Source organism: Physella acuta, unplaced genomic scaffold (assembly GCF_028476545.2).
Source record: "Physella acuta isolate Inbredline_101_S28 unplaced genomic scaffold, ASM2847654v3 ptg000369l, whole genome shotgun sequence".
NCBI classification, from domain to species: Eukaryota; Metazoa; Mollusca; class Gastropoda; family Physidae; genus Physella; species Physella acuta.
This window is the reverse complement of record NW_026731888.1, coordinates 28,993-51,826: the sequence shown is the minus strand read 5'-3', so window position 1 is coordinate 51,826 and position 22,834 is coordinate 28,993. Positions and strand designations below refer to the sequence as shown.

At 38.7% G+C, this 22,834-nt stretch overlaps 1 protein-coding gene across 3 annotated transcripts; it reads right to left on the bottom strand.

Annotated features, from left to right (window-relative positions):
- Positions 1-53: 53 nt before the first annotated feature.
- LOC131941671 (RING finger protein nhl-1) lies at positions 54-19,872 on the bottom strand. 3 transcript variants are annotated; one of them, XM_059301070.1, is made up of 4 exons: positions 19,658-19,872; positions 16,932-17,669; positions 10,934-11,710; positions 54-1,595 (listed from the first exon to the last, which is right to left on the bottom strand). In XM_059301070.1, the coding sequence occupies exons 2-4, from the start codon at positions 17,433-17,435 to the stop codon at positions 297-299; spliced, it is 2,580 nt and encodes an 859-aa protein (XP_059157053.1). In that variant the 5' UTR covers positions 17,436-17,669; positions 19,658-19,872; the 3' UTR covers positions 54-296. The 3 variants fall into 3 exon arrangements, with proteins under 3 accessions (XP_059157053.1, XP_059157054.1, XP_059157055.1); XM_059301071.1 differs by having other exon boundaries at positions 19,715-19,872; XM_059301072.1 differs by lacking the exon at positions 19,658-19,872 and adding an exon at positions 18,917-18,937.
- Between the last annotated feature and the right edge of the window lie 2,962 nt (positions 19,873-22,834).

Here is a 22,834-nt window from a genome sequence, read left to right as displayed (position 1 = left end):
TTTTCCAAGGTTAAACAAAAGAGTTTAGTCATAATACAACAACTTTTTTTTTTGTTTATTAATATTAACAACAAATTACAACTAAGGAGACCTCGGGAAAGAAGAATGACAAGCTACCAAGTATACAGATAAAATGCTATACAAGTGGCTAAAAATGTCTTACTAGTTTTAATTATCCGGTTGATCTCAGCTTCATCATGCACACTATTGCAAAGTTATGTTTTAATGCTACTGTTTCTCCAAGATATGTTAGTTTAGTACTGAATGATTTAAGTCGGCTTTTACACGTAACAACATTAAAATATTTGCATGCGGTGATTTTCTCGGTCGCTAACCACAATGTTTCCATTGGCCAGAATAGAAAGGCCCTCCAACCCTTTGAACTGACCATTTTCATTGCCCCAACTGCCAAACATGGAGTAAAATCTACCGTCTGCGCGAAATATTTGTATTCGGTTATTGCCACTATCAGCCACCACCACGAACCCCTGGTTGTCAATGGCGATTCCCCTGGGGAATTTCAGCTGACCTCTCAAGGAGCCGCAAGTCCCGAAACTGAAAAGGAAATCTCCGTACATGCTAAAGACCTGCACTCTATGGTTGCTGCTGTCGCTGACGTAAACTTTATTGTCAGGGCTGACAGCAATGTAATGCGGGTTCTCAAACTGACCCGTCCTGCACCCATACTCGCCAAACATTCGCACAAAAGTACCGTTGGACTGAAACACCTGGACGCGATGATTCTCCTTATCACAAACGTAGATAAAGCCCATATTATCACAGGCAACTCCCCAGGGGTAGTTGAGCTGCCCTTCGCCAGAACCCTCACAACCAAATGCACTCTGGAAGCGGCCATTTCTATCGAACACTTGAACGCGATGATTATACCTGTCAGCGATTATAACTTGCCCTAACCCGTTTATAGCTAACCCTGCTAAGCAATCGAATTCCCCTTCCGCCTGGCCGTATCTCCCAAAGGTGTTCAGTAACCTTCCAGCGCTGTCAAAAACTTGAACACGGTGGTTGCTGCTGTCGGACACAAAGATGGTGTCATCAAGGGGGGATACGGCAACACCCCGCGGCCACGTGAATTCTGACGCCTCGCTCCCCCTCTTTCCGAATCTCAGCACAGCCGCGCCTTTCTGGTTGTACTTGTTTCGTGGGCAGTTGACATAAATACTCGGACTGTTGCTGTTGAAAGCCGGGATGTCTTCGTGCTCTGTCTCGCTTTCTTCTTCATTTGTCGAGGGAGTTTGGTTTCGAAGAGATGGGAGAAGAAAGCTGTAGGATCGGGTGCTAGGAAATGTAACCGAAAGACTAGTTCCAACATCTTCCGTTCTGTTTTCTTGTCGGTTACTTCCCATGAACCGACTCACCGGAGTTTCGTCGTCGTATTCGTTTGTGACCGGAAGAGCACCAAGGCTTAGATGACGTGTCCTGTCATTCATATGCTGTGATATTGTTTGACCATTACTTGAAGTCGGGAGACGTGTATCAGATCTCCTGTCATATCTGCTCCGTCTATGCGGGTGTGTCGAATGTACTGGAGAAAAGACCGGGTTACTCTCTAACGTTTCTTCTTCGCCGAAACGAACCTGCGTAATGTTTAAAAAAATAAAATTAATTGATTCTAAAATATTACATTACAGATCTAAGGCTATAATTGTAAGCCTTCTATTGATATCTCGAATTTTGATGGCTTCGACTGTTCAAATGTAGTTAGCTTAACATTTAGGTGAAAACACGTTACACGAAGTGTGCATGCAGAGTCTACCGCCCCCTCCCCCCCCCCCCCCCCCAAAAAAAATATAGTGCCCCCCCCCCAGGAGAAAAAAGTCTGAAAGAAACACTGCGTACATGACAAAATGTAACCTGGACAAAAATATCTCAGCGATGTCAATAGATTTTCCTCAGGAGATATTTCGTGCTGTCAGTAGTATATTAGGTCGCTTTTGGACCGCATTTTTGGCGGAGGAGCGCAGGGTGAGGAGCAATGACATATAGTAAAATACTCGGGAGCAGGATGCGCGGGATGCGCAATGACATATAGCAAAATACTACGCCAACTGGCGCATCGCAGGGTGAGGTGGATACTACGCCAACCGGGGTTGGCGGAGGTGGTGGGGAAGTAGGTCACCTTTTGGTGACCTTGTGACGTAATCATTGACCGTGTGACGTAATTACTGACCTTGTGACGTAATCAGTCACATTGTGACGTAATCATTGACCTAGTTACGTAATTTTAATGTGTTTTTAATTAGTTTGAATATATTTTTTAATTAATTTTTATAATTAGTTTGAATTTAATTACTTTGTTTACTTTTTAATTATTTTTATTAACGAGTTACGTAATTGGCTTTTAATTTTTTAAATTTTTTAAATTTTTTAAATTTTTAAATTTTTAAATTTTTAAATTTTATTTTTAAATTTTTTTTTTTTTTAATTTTAAATTTTTTAAATTTGTTTATTTGTTTACTTTTTTGTTTAATTTGTTGGTTTGTTTATTTGAATGTATGTATGTTTTAAATAAAAGACTAACACTAGCATGTACTAGAACAGTCTTTGTATACCAGCCTTTAACCAGGCGGGCAACATGTGTTACTTATCGATCTACTAGTGAGGTTTTCTCGCCGCTGCCCGTTTTAATGGGAATGTATTGATCGCACCCACGGGGCCATCACACCTAATTAATTTGGTCATGCATCGTGGGTTTTTCCCCGCTCGATTTGACGGGTCATGATGATTTATGTGGGTTCGCGAAGCGATCCCACCGGGGGGTATGGTAATTAACGACGTACATTAAGTGGCTTTCCGCGAAGCACTTAGGTCATTATGCAACAGCTGTTGTGCGACAGCTGGTGGTGTAATTACGCTGAGCAATCGTATAAATGACCGCGAAAATTGTGTTCTAATCACTTCAACTTCGGACTTCACACCAAACTTCACCGCGACTTATCCAGCCTGCGACCTCTGTTGACTCCTGAGACTAAACCCACGCCAGCTTTACCAATCACCACATCTACCTAAACAACCACGGACCACATCTTTTGTGCGTGTTTATTCTATTAAAGGTAAGGTTAATATTACTTTGTTTTAAGGGAGCTAACCCCATTAAAATCAAAACTTATTAAATAAGTAGTCACAGGTATTTACTTTAATTTTGTATCGTACACCGAGGTAAGGTTAATATTACGTATTGTGTTAAGGGAGCTAACCCCATTAAAATCAAATCTTATTAAATAAGTAGTCACATGTATTTAATTTTGTAACGCACACCGAGGTAAGGTTAATAGTATGAATTATCCTTTACATATCCTTTAAATAAATATGTATCTAAATAAGTAGTCAATTGAATTTTCTTTTTTAGTGTACAAACGACTCATCGACACAACCACTGACCCAATTGAGCTACCTACCCAGCCCCGAGGCATCCACTGAACCAAACGTTCCAACTACATCCAACTACACCACTTCGGATCTCCACATACAGCTAACTTCACGTTCAGCTTAGACGTGCAAACCCATAGGTACGTTTCATTTTCAATTTTGTTTTAAGTATGTTTTTTATTTCATGTATTTTATTTTATGTAATTCTTTTTATTCTACAGCCAGCGACCTACCCAAGCATCCGACTACTAGACACATCGTCAATAATGGAAGCCGCCCAACCTACCACCCACCAAGCCATGACCCGTTTCACATGCGAGATCTGCAACCGAGTGTTCACCCTTAAACAGCATTTGACAAGACATCACGACTCTGCACACGGTCGAGGAAGACATTCCTGTTCAACTTGCGGGAAAGTATTTACACGACTTGACAATTTAACGACCCACTATAAGAAAGCACACAGCAAACAAACATTACCGACCGACACCCCATCAGCAACCAACAGACAAACACACCAACCCACATCTGTGACCGACACACATACTGTCCAACTCCCTTCAGCGAGCCAAACAGCTTGTACCGCGACCAACACTAGCCCTTTAAAACGACATACGACGTATGACGATATAGCAAACAACAAACGCGTAAAGACTAACAACGACAGTACCATTTATTCAGACACCGCTATTTTTCCTGTAGACGACCTTAGGGGAGATGCAGTAGACTTACACATGACCACAGACAAAGCTTCACCTACATGCCTTCTTACAGACATTCCTGACTTTATTAAACATAATCACGCCATCAACATGTTACAACAGGATTCACATTCCAAACCCTACACAGACAATTTCTCGTTTTTTAGATGTTTAGCCAGACATTTAGGAGCACCCTTACAAGATCTTAGAAAGCCAACATTAAATCTCGCGAAACAGTGGCAAGCGCACCAAGGTCTCGGGACCTTGGATAATTTTAGCGGGGTTAGGTTGGTCGAAATTCCCCTCTTAGAGTCCTGTTTTAGTGTAAATATTGAGATTTTTGAATTTGACGAAAACCAGATCCTTTCTCCGAAACTTAGAAGTAGTGATAGGTTTAGGGAGACTGTATATCTTTTATTTTTTCAAAATCAGTTTATGTACATTAATAATATAGGTGGGGCGGGTCACGCTTTCGCGTGTTCTGTGTGTAACAAATTATGGCCCACCGTTCAACAAATGAACAGACACGCGAAAGGGTGTAATGGGGGGAAACCCGTAGATAGGTATAAGGGAGGGGTTTATCAGACACAACAAACAATCTGGGAGTTTTTAGCGTCCTATGGGTTAGTTGTAGATAGTAACTTTGTTTATCCCTTCAGAGCAACTTACGATTTCGAATGCTATTTCGACCATACCGAGTTACCCACGTTAGGTAGAGTTACAAAAAGCGTTGCCAAACACGTGCCTTTGTCTTGCTCTGTAGCCTCAAACGTAGATGGGTTCGTCGAACCCATCTGTTTTATTTCGACTGGTGACCCTAAAGAATTAGTGACTAGAGTTATTGACAGACTCCACATAATCGCTGAGGCAGCTTATGGAATTTTGAAAAAACAGTTCGAGCCTGTTTTTAAGCAAATCAGGAAGTTATTTCCACCTAAAGCTAGGGGTAGTGATAATAAGTCGAACGACAAAGGGTTTGATAGGTTTCTTAGCGGTAGATTAGACGAGTATTTGCGACAAATGCCAGTTATAGGGTTTAATTCAGGAAAATATGATATAAATCTCGTTAAGCCGTATTTTATTCAGTACTTTTTAGCTTATTCAAACACAGAAGAGGGGTTAGAGGAGGGACCTAGATCTAGTTGTAACGATGATGAAGACGACGTAGAAGATAAACAAACACCGTTTAAATATGTAGTTAAAAGAAATAATAATTTTATGTGTATATCAACAAATAAATTAAAGTTCTTAGATATAGTTAATTATCTAGCACCGGGGTTTAGCTATAGTAAATACCTCGCCGCATATAATGTTAAAGAGACCAAGGGATTTTTTCCGTACGAATATGTCAAAAATTTAGCCGTCTTAGATGAAACGTCTTTACCTCCGCATTCGGCCTTTTTTTCATCATTAAAAAATTGTAACATTTCAGACGAGGAGTACGCGACGTGTAGCCAAATTTGGGTAGAGAAGGGGATGCAAACGTTTAAAGATTATCTTATTTGGTATAACAATATCGATGTAAAACCGTTTATCGAAGCGCTCGAGCAGCAAACTAATTTTTACAAAAATTTAGGGGTTGATATTTTTAAAGACGCGATTTCTGTCCCGGGGGTAACCTTAAAATACTTATTCAAAACACTACCCGAAAACGTTTCTTTTTCTTTGTGTTCCGAGCGCGAATCAGAGTTACATAAAACAATCCGAAATAATATCGTAGGGGGCCCCTCCATTATTTTTCATAGACATCACGAAAAGGGTGAAACGTTCATTAGGGGGAATAGTAATAAGGTGGTACAGGCAATTAAGGGGTACGACGCAAACGCGCTTTATTTATGGTCTTTAATGCAAAAAATGCCGACGGGATTTCCGATTATTAGAAATAGTGAGGAGGGGTTTAGACCGCGTAAAACGAATCATTATGGGGAACAGGCCTTTCAGTGGTTATCGTGGGTTTCAAAAACAAAGGGGGTAACTTTAAAAACCGCGTTTAATGGGGGCGAAGTTAGCTTAGGATCTCGCCATATAAGAGTAGACGGGTGGGACGCGAACAGTCGAACCGTTTATCAGTTCCATGGCTGCCTCTTTCATGGACACCCCGACTGCCCCTTAACCAAAGACCGAACAGTAAATCCTATTAGTAACAGACCCTTGACAGAGTTATTTAAAAAGACAAACGAAATTACGAAGTACCTTACCGAGACTGTTGACGTTAAAGTCGTAGAAATGTGGGAATGTGAGTGGGGGAACCAGAAAAAAATGAACCCAACTATTAAAGACTATTTAAAATCTATTGACAAATCACAAAAAACACCGACACCGACCTATGGTAAGAAATGGCCCCTGACTGAAAAACAGATCATCGATTCTGTTTTAGACGACTCGTGTTTTGGACTGATAGAATGCGACATTAAAGTACCGGATAGTTTAAGAGAACATTTTAGTGAGATGACACCTATTTTTAAAAATACGTACGTTACGCGCGACGACATCGGACCGTTTATGAGACAATACGCGATCGATAACAACTTATTAACTAGCGGTAGACGGACTTTAATCGGTAGCTTTACAGGGGAGAAAATTTTATTAGCGACCCCCCTTTTAAAGTGGTATTTAAATCATGGGTTGGTGGTAACTAAAATTTATCAAGTCGTTGAATATAATCCAGTTGCATGTTTTAAGACATTTGGGGATACAGTTTCAGACGCGCGAAGAAAGGGGGACATAGACGACAAATACGCAATAACTAGTGAAACAATGAAATTGTTAGGAAACGCGGCATACGGTAAAACTTTGACGGATAAAACAAGACATGCGGACATGACCTACTGTAGTGATAGGGATATAGGGGATTGTATTAATAATCCACGATTTAAAAAAATGACAAAACTTACCGACGCTGTTTACGAAGTAGAAACGTTAAAAAAGAAGATAGTTTGGGATCTCCCTCTTCAGATAGGCTTTTTCGTTTATCAGTACGCGAAACTTAGAATGTTAGAATTTTATTATGACTTTATAGACAAATATATAGATAGAACCGACTTTCAGCTATGTGAGATGGACACGGACAGTTTATACTTAGCCTTAAGTACCGATGACTTGTTAAAAGCCGTTAGACCGGGACTAGAACACGAGTTTTTTGACATTTACGACAAATGGTTCCCCTCAGAAGTATGCGACTCACATAGAACACAATTTATAAGCGGCAAAGGCACGGTAGATAGTCATTGTCTGGGGTGTAGGGCTAGGAAAATTTATGAAAAAAGAACACCGGGGTTGTTTAAGCTAGAATATGAAGGGGATGGGATGGTATCTTTATGTAGTAAGACGTACCACTGTTTTGGCGAGTATAATAAAACATCAACCAAAGGATTATCTAAAAATCACAACACACTAGGCAAAGAATCTTTCATGCAGGTCCTCACAACAAAGGAACCAAGTGGTGGGACAAACACAGGGTTCAGAGCATACAACACGGGGATATACACTTACACCCAACACAGAAACTCACTTTCTTACTTTTACATTAAAAGACAAGTAGACGCAGACAATGTCACAACATCTCCCCTAGACATATAAGACCCTTTAGTTTACCAACCATGACTTTAACGAGACTTTAATGTAAATATGTAAATAAGACAGAACCATGACGGTATGCTGATGGGGTTGTTTTTATTCAATAAAAACTTATGATATAAACGATCTTTTTTAAATTTTTGATGTGAGTTATTGTTTTGTTACTTGTCCCTGAAAGTTATGTAACTCGGTATCCTGTATAACATGTATGACTGAAATCAAAATCAACCATTTAAAATACTGGATCCGAGTTGGAAACCGCTCTTTACGGTATTGTTCGATAGCCCACCCAGGTGTGGTATTCAGGGAATACTATAAACACCGCCGTATAAGCACCCTATACCATGTCCGGTGAATGTTTTTGTCTTCAGTGCTGTGGATGGGATTCCCGTGAGAGCACGGGAATGTCGGATCAAACGGAAACGGGTCTTGATATTGGACCCGAGGAAGTGAGATTGTATCCTGTACAGATGATCAGTACCTTTCATGAGACAAATCAAGGGGAGATGAATCTAGGTTATGAGAGAGTGTTTGTACAGCGACCTATAGGTGGAACCTTTATTGAGCCCCTTGATGAGACACCACCACCCAACCCAGCTTCTGACAGGGACAGTGACATTAGGTTCCATGATGAGGAGGAAAGGTTGCAAACATTTTCGGGGTGTTGGTCCGACGTCTACCCGGTCGACCCTATCAGTTTGGCTAAAAATGGTTTTATCTTCATTGGACCTGGCGACCTTGTCAAGTGTATTTTCTGTTTGAATACGTTGAGGGGATGGAAAATGGGTGATGTGGTAGAAGAAGAACATCGACGCCATTATCCAGACTGTCCTTTTGTACGGGCTGCACATTCACACACACACACACACACACACACACACACACACACACACACAGGAGTTGTTTTAAGTAAATAAAATTTTTATGTACATTTAAATGCTCTTTTGTGATTAATTGTAATAGCTGATTAAAAGGTGTGACAACTTTCCCATCCAACTTTGAAATCCTATGCAGTCAAAACATCGGTGTAAGTTATACACCGCAAATCAAACTTTTTCACTCAAACCAAAAAGCTCTCACATACACACACACACACACACACACACACACACCATCAGAAAACGAACTTGTAAAGACAAAAACAATATTACATCGGGAAAACTTCACCGACCCTAGTATAAATTCTATCCGCAACAACTCCAAGACATGAATGGACAGAGTTTGAAACATGCGTCGGTGAAAACTTCACCGACCTTAGTATGAACTCGACTGTCAACAATTCCTAAACATACATGTAACAACTTTGAAACCTACCTAGGTGAAAACTTCACCGACCCTAGTATACATTCTACCCACAACAATTCCAAGAACATGTATGTACCAACATGCCTCGGTGTTAACAAAACTCCCTCGACTCTAGTGTAAACTCTACCCCTAACAATTCCTAAACATGTATGGTCTAGCTTCGAACCCTGCCTCGGGGAAAACTTCACCGACCCTAGTATAGACTCTACACCAACCCCTTCCAAAACATCGTGTACCAACATCACTCGGTGAAAACTTCATCGAGCCTAGTATGAACACGGCCCACCCCAATTCCTAAAACATGCCTGTATCAACTTTGTAACCTGCCTCGGTGAAAACTTCACCGACCCTAGTTTGAAACCTACCAACTCCAAAGCATGCATGTAACAACTTTGAACCAAGCCATGGTGAAACCAAAACCATACCACCCTAGTATAAACTCTACACCTAGCAATTCTTAAACATGTATGGTTCGAGTTCAAAACCAACCTCGGTGAAAACTTCACCGACCCTCGTATAAACTCTACACCTAGTAATTCTTAAACATGTATGGTTCGCGTTCAAAACCAACCTCGGTGAAAACTTCACCGACCCTAGTATGAACACGGCCCCCCAACAATTCCAATGATGCACGTACGAACTTTGAAACCACCCTCGGTGTAACCAAAACACATCCGTCCCTAGTGTAAACTCTACCACATCCAACTCCTAAACATGCATGGTCCGAGTTCAAAACCCAACCTCGGTGAAAACTTCACCGACCCTCGTATAAACTCTACACCAACCAACAACAAAACATTGCCTCGGTGAAAACCAAAAACCTATGATACTGTCCGTATAACTGTTAGTGAAAAGCACGGGATCCAACCGGGGGGAAAAAAAAATCAATTAACGTGGTAACAGATGTTCCCACACTTAACGCTGGCTTCGCCGAAAGCCAGTTAATGTACGTCGTTAATTACCATACCCCCCGGTGGGATCGCTTCGCGAACCCACATAAATCATCATGACCCGTCAAATCGAGCGGGGAAAAACCCACGATGCATGACCAAATTAATTAGGTGTGATGGCCCCGTGGGTGCGATCAATACATTCCCATTAAAACGGGCAGCGGCGAGAAAACAACACTAGTAGATCGATAAGTAACACATGTTGCCCGCCTGGTTAAAGGCTGGTATACAAAGACTGTTCTAGTACATGCTAGTGTTAGTCTTTTATTTAAAACATACATACATTCAAATAAACAAACCAACAAATTAAACAAAAAAGTAAACAAATAAACAAATTTAAAAAATTTAAAATTAAAAAAAAAAAAAAATTTAAAAATAAAATTTAAAAATTTAAAAATTTAAAAAATTTAAAAAATTTAAAAAATTAAAAGCCAATTACGTAACTCGTTAATAAAAATAATTAAAAAGTAAACAAAGTAATTAAATTCAAACTAATTATAAAAATTAATTAAAAAATATATTCAAACTAATTAAAAACACATTAAAATTACGTAACTAGGTCAATGATTACGTCACAATGTGACTGATTACGTCACAAGGTCAGTAATTACGTCACACGGTCAATGATTACGTCACAAGGTCACCAAAAGGTGACCTACTTCCCCACCACCTCCGCCAACCCCGGTTAGCGTAGTATTTTACTATATGTCTTTGCGCATCCTGCGCATCCACCTCACCCTGCGATGCGCCAGTTGGCGTAGTATTTTGCTATATGTCATTGCGCATCCCGCGCATCCTGCTCCCGAGTATTTTACTATATGTCATTGCTCCTCACCCTGCGCTCCTCCGCCAAAAATGCGGTCCAAAAGCGACCTAATATACTACTGCTGTCACCTCTAAAACCACTCCTTTTTCATAAGACGGACACGATGCCAACCAAAAAGTATGCATTTAATATCCTGAACTAATTGATTCATATGTTGCTCAAATAAGACAGCACACATTTTACTTTACCTGCATCAGTCGTGCAGAAGGTGATAATGGCCTTCTCGACACCGCTGGGGAGCTGGGGGATTCTCTTGCGTCACTGTCTTCCCCCAGTCTATTCGCTGGCTGATCTGTCAAGGGCGACAACTGCCTCCTCGGGGTGCCGGGAGATACTGACGCTACTTCCAGATGAACGTCGTTCAAACCTCTAGGGTTACGCTGAGATGGGGCTAATGCGTACAACCTTGACATTGGCTCGGGTCGAGTAGGGTTATCGTCGAGATCTCTTAGAGCCGGAGCTATTCGTGTGGTTATAATCAAATCTCCGAAATTACCAATCGTTGAGGACAGAAAAGGACTCTCGAGAGAAGCTTGAATCTGCTTAACGTTCGGCGGTCTGGTTGTCCCATCTTCGTAACACTGAACGCTTTCTAAATGCTGATAGCACTGGCCTTTCATCTCTACTAGGTCGCCATCCGGTATAGGGCGGCTCATGCTAAGAACTGATTCCACAGAGTCACAAAAGCTGGACAAGCTGGCGATTTCAATCTCAGCATTTTCTTGATGACTCCTCAAGCTCCTAAGCTCACTCGCGAAGAACGTCTCTACGTCTTCTCGTAGGGTTCTCTCCCTTGATTTCAACTCGCGGCTGTGTTTTTCAAACGCTTCTGAGATTTCGGACTTGACACATTCGCAGTTGCTCTGCAGCTGGTTTCGTTTCCTGCCCATGGCGATGATTTGTTCTGTGATGTGAGGCAAGCCACGTCTCACGAGACTTACCATCCTAGTCACATCCGCTTTAACCTTGTAACAGAAAAAATTTTGTTAGGTTAGCGTTCAGCAAGGTAGGGTGTGGTGATGTGATATGTATAAAGGCGCGTGACTGTAAATTGTTTTGTTGGTACGAAGTAAGCACCTTTATATAGTGAGATAGATTAGGAATACACAACGGAGATAGAAGCCATTAGCATGTAGACATCTTTATTTGTTAACAGGAAGAGGAAGAACAATATACAAGGGACATCACTCATAATAACAACACTATAAATATAACCAACACAAGAAGAGTGAGTTCCCTTGACCTCACAATTATCTCAATATATTACATCCCTTTACCCTTAGAACACAACAACACATCTCTCAATAGAACAATTTATAGTATCCTAAAATCACCAATTATATTGTAACATGAACACTATGGTAGATTACATCCTTACAAACAATGCACAATATGTTACAACATAATTAAAATACAAACAATGATGTCAAAGTCCTTTTGACCTTTAAAATCATAGGTCCTGTTTGACCTTCTCAGTGGCTTTTGATTTGGTGACTCAATATTCTGACCATTTGGATTCTCTATCTCAGGAGGTCTAGGATTTAAATCATTAACTCCAGAATTTACATTTTCTGACTCCAGACTACTTGGTTCACTCATATCAACAGAACTTGGTTGTGGAACAAACTGAGTTGGTGTGAACTGTTCAGATTTGGTGGGATTGACAGATTCACACTTATTATCTGCACAAGTTATTTTTAACTGGTCTGCATGTCTACGGACAATAAGTCCATCATTTGTTTTTACTTTATAAGACACAGGTCCTGTACATTGAACAATTTGACCTGGTATCCATTTTTCCCTTCTCCCATAATTTCTTAGATACACATTATCATTAACTGCAAATTCTCTTTCAATGGATGATTTGTCATGATTTACTTTTTGTGTATGTTGATGTTGGGAAACAGACCTTTGAACAGTTGGATGTAGTAGGTCAAGATGAGTTTTAATTTTCCTACCACATAGCAATTCACATGGTGCAACACCTGTTGTTATATGAGGAGTTGTGCGGTATTTGGTTAAGAACCTGTTTACTCTTTCTCTAAGAGAAAACTTGTTACCGGTATTCATTTTTACCATAGCGGTTTTGAATATGCCTACCGCTCTTTCAGCTAAACCATTCCCAGCAGGATGATAGGGGGATGTGGTTATATGCTCAATACCATTTGCCACACAAAACAGTTTAAACTCATGAGCTGTGAAACTAGGCCCATTATCTGAAACAATTTGATCTGGTAATCCATGAGTTGAAAATATTTCCTTAAGTTCTATAATGGTATCATTTGCAGTGATTGTGTTCATGATTTTAACTTCTAACCATTTAGAATGTGAATCAATAACAATTAAGAACATTTTGTTCATGAAAGGTCCTGCGAAATCTATATGTATACGTTTCCATGGTTCGATTGGCCAGTCCCAGTTTTGCAAGGGTGCTGTAGCTGGTTGCTTTGAATGTTGTGCACAGCTTGAACAAAGCTTTACATATTTTTCAATATCAGCATCCATATGTGGCCACCAGAACCATGATCTTGCTAGACTCTTCATTTTGGAAGAACCAAGATGAGTATCATGTAAAGTTCTTAAAACTTCTTTTTGTAACATTTTGGGGATAATTACTCTTGACCCCCATAGTATACATCCATCTTCTAGACTTAACTCTGTTTTTCTTATTTTATATGGCTTTAAGTCCTCATTCACTGACTCTTCAGGCCAACCATTTTTACAGTACTCATATATTTTTATTAAGCACTCATCTTTTTGTGTTTCTCTTTTAATATCATTCACATTTATATTGGAGTTATCCATGATAGTGAAGAGAACAAATACATCTTCTGGTACATAGCTCAGGCTTTGGTTTTTTAAAGGTAATCTACTAAGGCTATCTGCACTATTCTCAGATCCAGGTTTGTATTTCAATTCATAATTGTATGCAGTTAGTGTGATAGCCCATCTTTGAATTCTTGGTGAGGCATGCTCAGGTAGGGGTTTGTTTTCTCCAAATAAACCTAGCAATGGTTTATGATCTGTAAAGATGGTGAACTTCCTACCAAACAGAAACTTATGAAATTTCTTAACACCAAAAATGATGCCTAAGCCTTCCCTATCTAACTGAGAATAATTTTTCTCAGCCTGGTTCAAAGATCTACTGGCAAAAGCAATGGGTCTGTCACCCTTCTCATCCATGTGGGACAAGACTGCTCCTACACCATCTGGTGAAGCATCACTTGTTAATATAAGTCTTTTCCCTGGGTCATAGTGAGTTAGTAAGGTGTCAGAAGACAAAGCTTCTTTTGCTGCATTAAAAGCAGTATCTTGTTGTTTACCCCAGTGCCAAGTTGCATTTTTCTGTAGCAGCTTGTACAGTGGTGATAGTTTACCAGACAGATTCCCTATGAACTTCGCATAGTAATTTATCAAGCCCAAAAAAGCTCTTAGTTGTTGGGTATTTTCAGGTTTGGGTGCTTCTTTAATGGCTTTTGTTTTCTCAGGTTGAGGTCTGATGCCTTGTTTGCTCAATATATAACCAAGAAAACTAATTTCTGTCAACATGAATTGACATTTATCTTTGTTTATCTTTAAACCTTTTTCACCAACTATTTTCAATACTTTATCAAGTGTTTTAAGATGTTCAGTGTCATTCTTACCAGTTATGTACACATTGTCAAAGTAAACACAAACATTTGGAATATCCTTAAAAATACTGTCCATGACAGCTTGGAAAATTCCAGGGCTAGATGATATGCCAAAACATAGTCTTTCATATTGGTAGAGTCCTTTATGTGTGTTTATTGTCGTATAGACTTTTGAATCTGGATGCAGTTCTAGTTGAGTGTAAGCATGACTAAAGTCTAATTCAGTGAATTTGTCTCCTCCTGCCAAATTCAAAGAAATTTCCTCAATGTTAGGAATAGGGTACCTATTTAGCTCTATTTGCTTATTCAGTGTAGTTTTATAGTCTCCACAAATTCTTATAGAACCATCCTTCTTTAACACTGGCACAATGGGCGTTGCCCAATCGGAATAGTCTACCTTCTTTATGATGCCATTAGATTCCAATCTACTTAGCTCATTTTCAATTTTATTCCTCATTGCATAAGGTGGAACTCTAGCTTTGCAGTATCTTGGATTTGTGTCTTTAATGCTTATCTTCACTGTTCTATCATTTAGTAAACCTGAATTGCCAAAAACACTTTTATTTTCAGATATTACTTTATTTATTGAAGTAAGACTAGATTCTCTTGTATTGATCAATGAACAAATACTCTCCCAATTTAACTTAAGATCACTTAACCAGTTCCTACCTAGTAATGGTGGTCCATTTCCTTCAACCACAAGAAGAGGAAGTTTAACACTTTGACCATTATAACTTACATGAACCATACACTCTCCTATTACCGGAACATTGTCACCAGTGTATGTTGTTAGACACTTGTGACATGGCTGTAGAGGCACTGATCCTCCTGTGACAGCATCAAAGTCTTTCTTTGTTATGACTGTTAGAGATGCTCCAGTGTCAAGTTGGAAGCTGATGCTCTTACCGTTGATATTAACTGGTACATTGATGGGAGCATGACTTATTGATTTCACAGAGAACAGGCTGAAATCCGGCTGCGAATCAGTTTGAGCATTTTCACAGGTAGAGTGGTTCATTGGTTGGGTTAGGTAGTCTTGGTGAGAGTTAACATAGTGCTGCCTTTGGTTGCGGTACTGTCTTGACTGGCTAGATTTAGCAACAGACGAAGACTTTGCAAAGCAGGCCTTAGCAATGTGACCTTGCTTACTGCACTTATAACAAGTAGCTAACTTGAACTTGCATCGATGAGATGCATGGGGACCTTTGCATCGATGCCATTTTTGATAATTATTACTAGATTTAGATCTAGGCTTTAAACGTGCAGGCTGTTTAGCATAAGTTGAAATGCTCTGATGGGGTTGGTGTTTGTTGACTAACCTGCTGTTTACTGCATGGATCTCTGAAGGCGTTAGAGATTTTGCCGCATCTGATGACTGCTGGAATAAAGTTGCTAGTTGTATTGCTTTTTCCAATGTTAGATCTGACTCGAGCAGCAACTTTCTTTGAATATCAGGGCTGTTTACACCTGTCACAAACTTTTCACATAGTCTGTCAGACAGCGTGTCTCCGAATTCACAAAATTCACTTAGATGACGTAAAGCAGCAACATATTCTGATATTGACTCGTTTGGTTGACGAGTCCTACCGTCAAATCTAGCTCGACATAGAAACTTTGATGGGGTAGGCGCATGGTGGTCTGTTAGCAATTTGCTCAGCTCGTTAAAGCTCTTGGTAGTTAGACTAGCTGGTGCGCATAAGTCCTTTAGTAGCCTAAATTGTTGAGGCCCTATGACTGTTAACAAAACAGCTCTCTTTTTGGCTTCTATCGTCACGTCGTTTGCTTCAAGGTAAAAGCTTAACCTATCTAGGTAATCATGAATGATTTCATCATTCGAATCAAATTCTTTTATTTGGCCATACAGCGCCATTATCCTAGAAATACTTAGCTAATATGCTCTAGCAAACCTCTTTTTGAATAATTAGGTGCTCTTTCTAGTGGATTATTTATCCTCGCCGCCAATGAGATAGATTAGGAATACACAACGGAGATAGAAGCCATTAGCATGTAGACATCTTTATTTGTTAACAGGAAGAGGAAGAACAATATACAAGGGACATCACTCATAATAACAACATTATAAATATAACCAACACAAGAAGAGTGAGTTCCCTTGACCTCACAATTATCTCAATATATTACATCTAGGACCTCTTTTTATTTGACATTTACCACAAAATTAACTAGAAAAACATCAAAAACATATATATATATATATATATATATATATATATATATATATATATATATATATATACGCACGCAATATACACAAATATATACTATTTACGCAAGACAATAGCACGAACTTAAAACTCAAATTAGAGACATATCATTAATGTATTTGTGATGTAATTAATTTAACATTAGGAAATAAATAGGATTGTAAACATAGTTATATAATTAAGGAAGTGAAAATGTGAATTGTCTAACGGTTAGTATTTTCAAAAAGAATAGGTAATGATAGGCGTTTATGCCTCCAAAATAGTTATGTATATGTAAATATACAGCTATTTACTTGTATACTTTTACATTCAAGCATTCTTGTTTTTACCTGTTGCATGTGAGATTGTCGGCACTGCTCACAAACTAGCTGGTCACAGTGACAGCACCTGGCGAATCTGCCGTCACTTCGACAGACAGCACAACTCACACCTTCGGCACCAGTGGTGCCCAGCGGCACGAGCGGTGGGCTGGACTCTCTTTGAGACTGTTGCACTTCCCAGGAACTCGAAGAGTGAATGGCATCGGTTCCTTCGCTTCTCGACATGTTCTCAAGGGCTCGCCCAGACGGCCCGGACAGCTCCAGGAAACCAATGACTGTCAGATTGTTGGGGAAACTGGCTGGGCCGTTACGGGGCACAAAATGGTCAGCACGACATTCCGGACAACGTATTGATCGGGTTCTTCTGTCCACTAGCCCCTCGAGGCAAGGCGTCAAGCAAAACGTGTGCTGACAAGGCAGAATTTTGGGCTGCTTAAATCTCTCAAGACAAACGGCGCACTGCAGAAGTCTCTGGACGTGCTCAGATGCCAGAGACATGTCGGAGGTGGACATTTCTGATAGGATTTGTTTCGTTTCCAAAGTCAGTAAATTATCTAAACATTTTGGTTTTGACCAATTCACATTTTAATGGCGTCTTCTTATCACGAGATTTTTCTTAAAAGCATGCAGTTACATTAATCTTTCTGCAGCGTAACTGTCGCAAATAAAATTCACACTAATTGAGTGTAAGGTAACAATCTAATTTAAAAACACAACAGAATCGAAATCTGGGTTATTTTGAAATATCTGAAAAATAAAAAAAAAAGTGTATACTAATTAGAATATAAATTAATGTATTGATACATTTTCTGAGTCACACCCAAGTAGCATTAATAAACCAAAAATGTTTTACGCTTGTGTTATAGATAATCACACACATTCCAAATGGCTCTTCTTTCACTGCAGTTTTTATTAAATTGTGTATATTACTGGAGATTTTACATTATTATAATTGTTAAGTCACAACACAAACTCTACTTAGAGATCACATTTCAGAAGTTATTTTTAGGTAAAAGTTAAAATTCAACACAAAAATCTCACTAAGTTATGGAGGCCAGTTTTCACCAAGGTACCTACACGAGCATTTGATGCCAATAATAATAATTTAAAAGAAATAGTTTTAGTATAGCTGTCATTACGTCTTTTCATGTAATGATAGTAACGATGTAATAAAGATAATTATCTTTATTTTATTTTTTTTACTCATCAATTATTCTGCTATTGTCTTGAGAGCCGTTTTTACTCAGCTCCTTTTATCCAGAGGAACTATTCATTACCAAAATTTGTGTCTTTTGGAGCAGACGCCTAGGGAGAAGTAGACCACGCTAACAGCATCGAGAATTTGGCTTAGAACAGGGGTCGGCAACCTTTTGAAGCGGAAGAGCCAAAAGTTACAATTTTCAAAATTTCCCTGGTTTTAAAGAGCCACTAACATTTTTTTATTTCAAATATTTTATTTTTTTATTAAGATTATTAGTATTTGTTCAAGGAGCTGGAGAGCCGCATCTTGATATCAAAAGAGCCGCATGCGGCTCGCGAGCCGCAGGTTGCCGACCCCTGGCTTAGAACTTTTCCAGATCAGCGGTCTGCAAGTGATCTGCCAACATCGTGCGAACACAACAGATGTGAAGATAGGGCCCAACAGGACGAACCCATTGTAAACAATGAACCTACGTCACCAGAATAGCACTGAACTAGAAATACTCAAGTATGTGGGGGGGGGGGGGGGGGGTCATCCGCAAAAGACGTCACAATATCGAAATCGATATTTTCAACTAGCACAAAGATGTTAAAAATAAAAAACTTTCCATAAATCTAAAACTCAAAAAAAAAGTGTGAACAACAGTAACTATATCTACCGAGTCCAACAAAACGATATAATGTATAGGCATATATATATATATATATATATATATATATATATATATATATATATATATATATATATATATATATATACATGTTCCACATTTTAGGCCAAGAGCCCCACTCACGTTTAATCTGCTCCTAGTTGCAGACATTCTTTCATAATACACCTCACCAGGTAAACCACATGCACTGCGCAATGTGTAAAGATGTGGCTAATTTGAGAAATACTTTCACCTAGATCAGGCTGATGGTAGCTGTGTGTGTGTAAACGGCTGTGTTCAGCACAAGAACGTAACTACATTCTTATGACAGCAAACCACTGAATACAGTTACATATTAATATCTCGTTGTAATATGACTATGTAAACACCGGATGGTATAGTATTATTCTAATACTATTGCGTCGTGCGATATTGAAGAGGGGGTTGATTAATACATTCCTCCCTCTTCTTTTTATCCGGATATTTGCCATAATGCCTAAATTCAGGATTTATCAAAGTACGACGTTATCTACGAAAACAAAGTGCTAACATAGAGTTGTATTTTCGAGCTTGAAAATGAATTCTGGTTTGTTTATATATTTTTCTCACTTAAAATTGGCAGTAAAAAAAACAGTAAGAAAAAGTTTACAATTGATCGCAGAAAAAAAAACATGGTATTTAAATAAACCTTTGTTATACTTTATTTTAAAAAAAAAAAACAAGCTTTCGTAAACAAGTATACAACTTTTTCTATAGAGTTTTCTATATTAGATTCAAAATAAGGATCCGAGACTTTATTAAACTGAATTGTATACTTTAAAGATTTACAGTTACACAAGTTTACCAGATGTGCAATAAATAAATAAATAAACCTGTTCAACTCACATTGATAATAGTATCTCCGCTCACTATCCGTATCACACTTACAAATCTAAAACTCACCAAGAATCTAGATCCATTAAGTGTTTGCACATTTTATAAGAAAACTTAGAACAAAGAAAAAAGTTACATCACGCGTTCCATTGAGGACAACACATCAGATGTAAACAGTAGGCAGCCGTCTCTAGCACTGTGCCTCTCCCGTGCAGCCTCACGTTCTACTTCTACCTGGTGTAGAGACAAAAATGTGCGTCTAAATGCGTTCTCTGACTTCACTTCAGTGGTTCTCAAAACCTCAAGTTAATGGTACAAAATTCACATTCGTTTCAAGTCACACGTTTATGATACAAACTGAACATTCGTTTCGAGTCACATGTTAAAGATACATAATTCACATTCGTGTAAAGAATTCCTATAAACAGAACAATACTTGATAACTCAGGATAATAATTTCACCCGACTGAACATCATTTTATTTCGCGGATGTAGGTTATTTCTCCCCTCCTGGTATTACCCTCCCTCCAGAATTACTCCCCCTGTAGTTTAAGTTTTGCCATAAAACTGCAGCAGGATATTATCCCGATAACGGTTGTTGGTTATCTATAGTAGGCCCTATAGACACACACACAAATGGAATAAAAATGTATAAGCATGTTTCTGACGTGTTTGTAGTAGTCTACCTTTACTTGTACATGTACATTTACATGTAGCATTACCATTACTCGTTGTGTTAGTGATGTTGTATGCAAGTGTGGACCCTAAGTCTCAAGTTCGTATCCCAGGCTCAAGGTTGTACAACGTCCCATGGGCCCATCCAGATCTGTTGGGTACTAGATTTACGTTAAGGAAAGTAAAGGCGCATTGACAAAGTGCAGACAACACCATCCCATCATATTAAAACAGTTGATAACCATTAATTAATACAACTAAACCGTTACTTTTATAATTAAGAGAAATCGAAAATGTATAGAAGTAAAGGAAAGTCGGTCATCCACAACGAATTTAGACCCGTTGACTTTTTTTTAACCAGGGGGATGGGGATGGAATCAAGAACAACCTTTTATCTAGAACCGTTGGTACTAGCAGCGCGGGGCTGAACTGAACATTTGCCAAAGAAGAAAAAGTCCTCATCGTAAGTGTAGTTAGACATACAGAAGTGTTGCTTCCCCTTGAGTTGATCTAAAGATAGAAAATTACGACAGACGAAAGGTATATATTTTGACCCAATTCTCATTTAAAAAAAAGTATTTCTTAGTTTATTCATTTTCATGTGGTTATTTTTAAACGAAAAGATGTCACGCGCTAATGTGGTTTAAGAAAGCCACAGTATACTACTCCACCCCTAGAGGCAAAAATAAGTACCCAAGAGAAATATGGTATGCGACTTGTAAGAGAAGATCGAATTATAAGAAAATTCATTGATGAAATTTAACATGTAGTGATCCAGTGCAGAGGCGTAGCGAGGGGGAGGCGGGGGGTGCGGACCGCACCGGGTGACACCATTTAGGAGGGTGACACCAAGGCAAAAAATAGCAAAATATATAGAGAAAAACTTGAGGGGGGGGGTGCAAAGCGAAAGTATGAGGGGGGGGGGGTGCAAATCGAAAATTTGAAAGTTTGTCCCCGGGAAGGGTCGCTACGCCTCTGGGGGGGGGTGACACCATTAAGTGCCGCAACGGGTGACACCCGACCTCGCTACGCCACTGATCCAGTGTTACTTTCTGACTTTTTTCTCCGGGCCGGGGGGATCACTTGTTTTTTGAAGGGCGACTAACTTTTCCCTAAGTATATATTTTCTACATAATTTACATGAAACGAAACGGTCAGTTAGAAATGCTCGAAATTTCGTTCGGCAGTTTCGAACTATGACGACAGACAGAGGAAGCAAGTTAAATAAAACTTGTAAATAATGTAAAATTAGTAAAAATGATGAAAGCAATGATTTTTTTTTATGAAGGCCTAAACAGAAATGTTTCAATAATGAAATATTGAAATTACATTTTCTAAAAACCTGGTCACATAATCTGAGTCCCTAGCAAAAAGATGGATTCTCACATAGCCAGATAAAAAAAAAGCATTAGAAAGCGTGCGTAGTATAAGTATCTCCCTGGCATAAAAATGTAATGATTTATAACTATTTGGTTTAGACTTTAGAGTCTAGATCTAGCTAATAGCTATACATTTAAAAATAGATTAATTTAAAGAGAGATCTTTGCTTTTGATATTAGGCCTAATTCAGTAATTGACTCTCATCTTAGCATTAGAATATGTGAATATGCCTCACTGCCGTGATAGTGAATAAAATAATTATTAATTTGGCCTAATAAATAAGAAGAGAAACAATCAATAACTAGAGATCTATAACAATTAATAAAATAATTTGAATTCGTAGTTATAATTAGCTGGAAACATATGCATGTGTTCTTTTTTCGAATCGCGTTACAATCTATAATCTATATTAATTTTGATTCGCACTAAGTGTAGATCTAGATCTAATTAAAGCTTTAGTTACTGGTGTGGAAAATTAAAACTACAGGCATGCGAGGCAGCTGGTTTTATTTTTCGAAACACTAAAAATAGATGTTTGATATTCCCCTAACTCACGCAACACGACAACAGCAACCCAACAGTTTAGTACTAAGTTAAAGTTAGATTCCAGATCTAGATTAGTTCTAATGCATTTAGACTTTAGTTCTCTCTCCTTGTCACTGTGAATAGGGAAGGTTATTATTTAATATTTAGCCTGGCATTTATTTAGTATTTGGCACTAGATCTAGATCTAGATCTATTTTAGTATTTGGGTAGGTCTAAATATTAAATAAATATTAAATAAATTAAAATTTTTAATTTAATGGCATTTTATTATAAAGAATAGCCATGGCCTTTATTTAGTTATATCTAGATCTAAATATAATTTACCATGTCATGTATTGTTCACTACTCCACCACATGCCCACGTTGTGAAAGTACCCCCCCCCCAGGAGGAGTTTGACCAAATTGTTCTAAAAAATTACATAACTTACAGTTAATTTGAGTTAATGTGACCCTTAGCTGTACTATTATAAGTACTATACAAATATTAGTTATTAGACTAGGGCAATCAGATGTCAGTGTCACAGATGTAGGCCTACTGCTAAGTTTAGCTGCACTTTAGCAACCTGATCTAAATATTATATTTATATT

Bases quoted from the DNA above. Each gene is read 5' to 3' on its own strand.
- LOC131941671 (XM_059301070.1), bottom strand. From the start codon at position 17,435: ATGTCCACCTCCGACATGTCTCTGGCATCTGAGCACGTCCAGAGACTT. The intron at 11,711-16,931 runs GTAAAAACAAGA...TTCTGTTACAAG, and splicing joins GACAATCTCACATGCAACAG to GTTAAAGCGGATGTGACTAG. The intron at 1,596-10,933 runs GTAAAGTAAAAT...AACATTACGCAG, and splicing joins CTTCTGCACGACTGATGCAG to GTTCGTTTCGGCGAAGAAGA.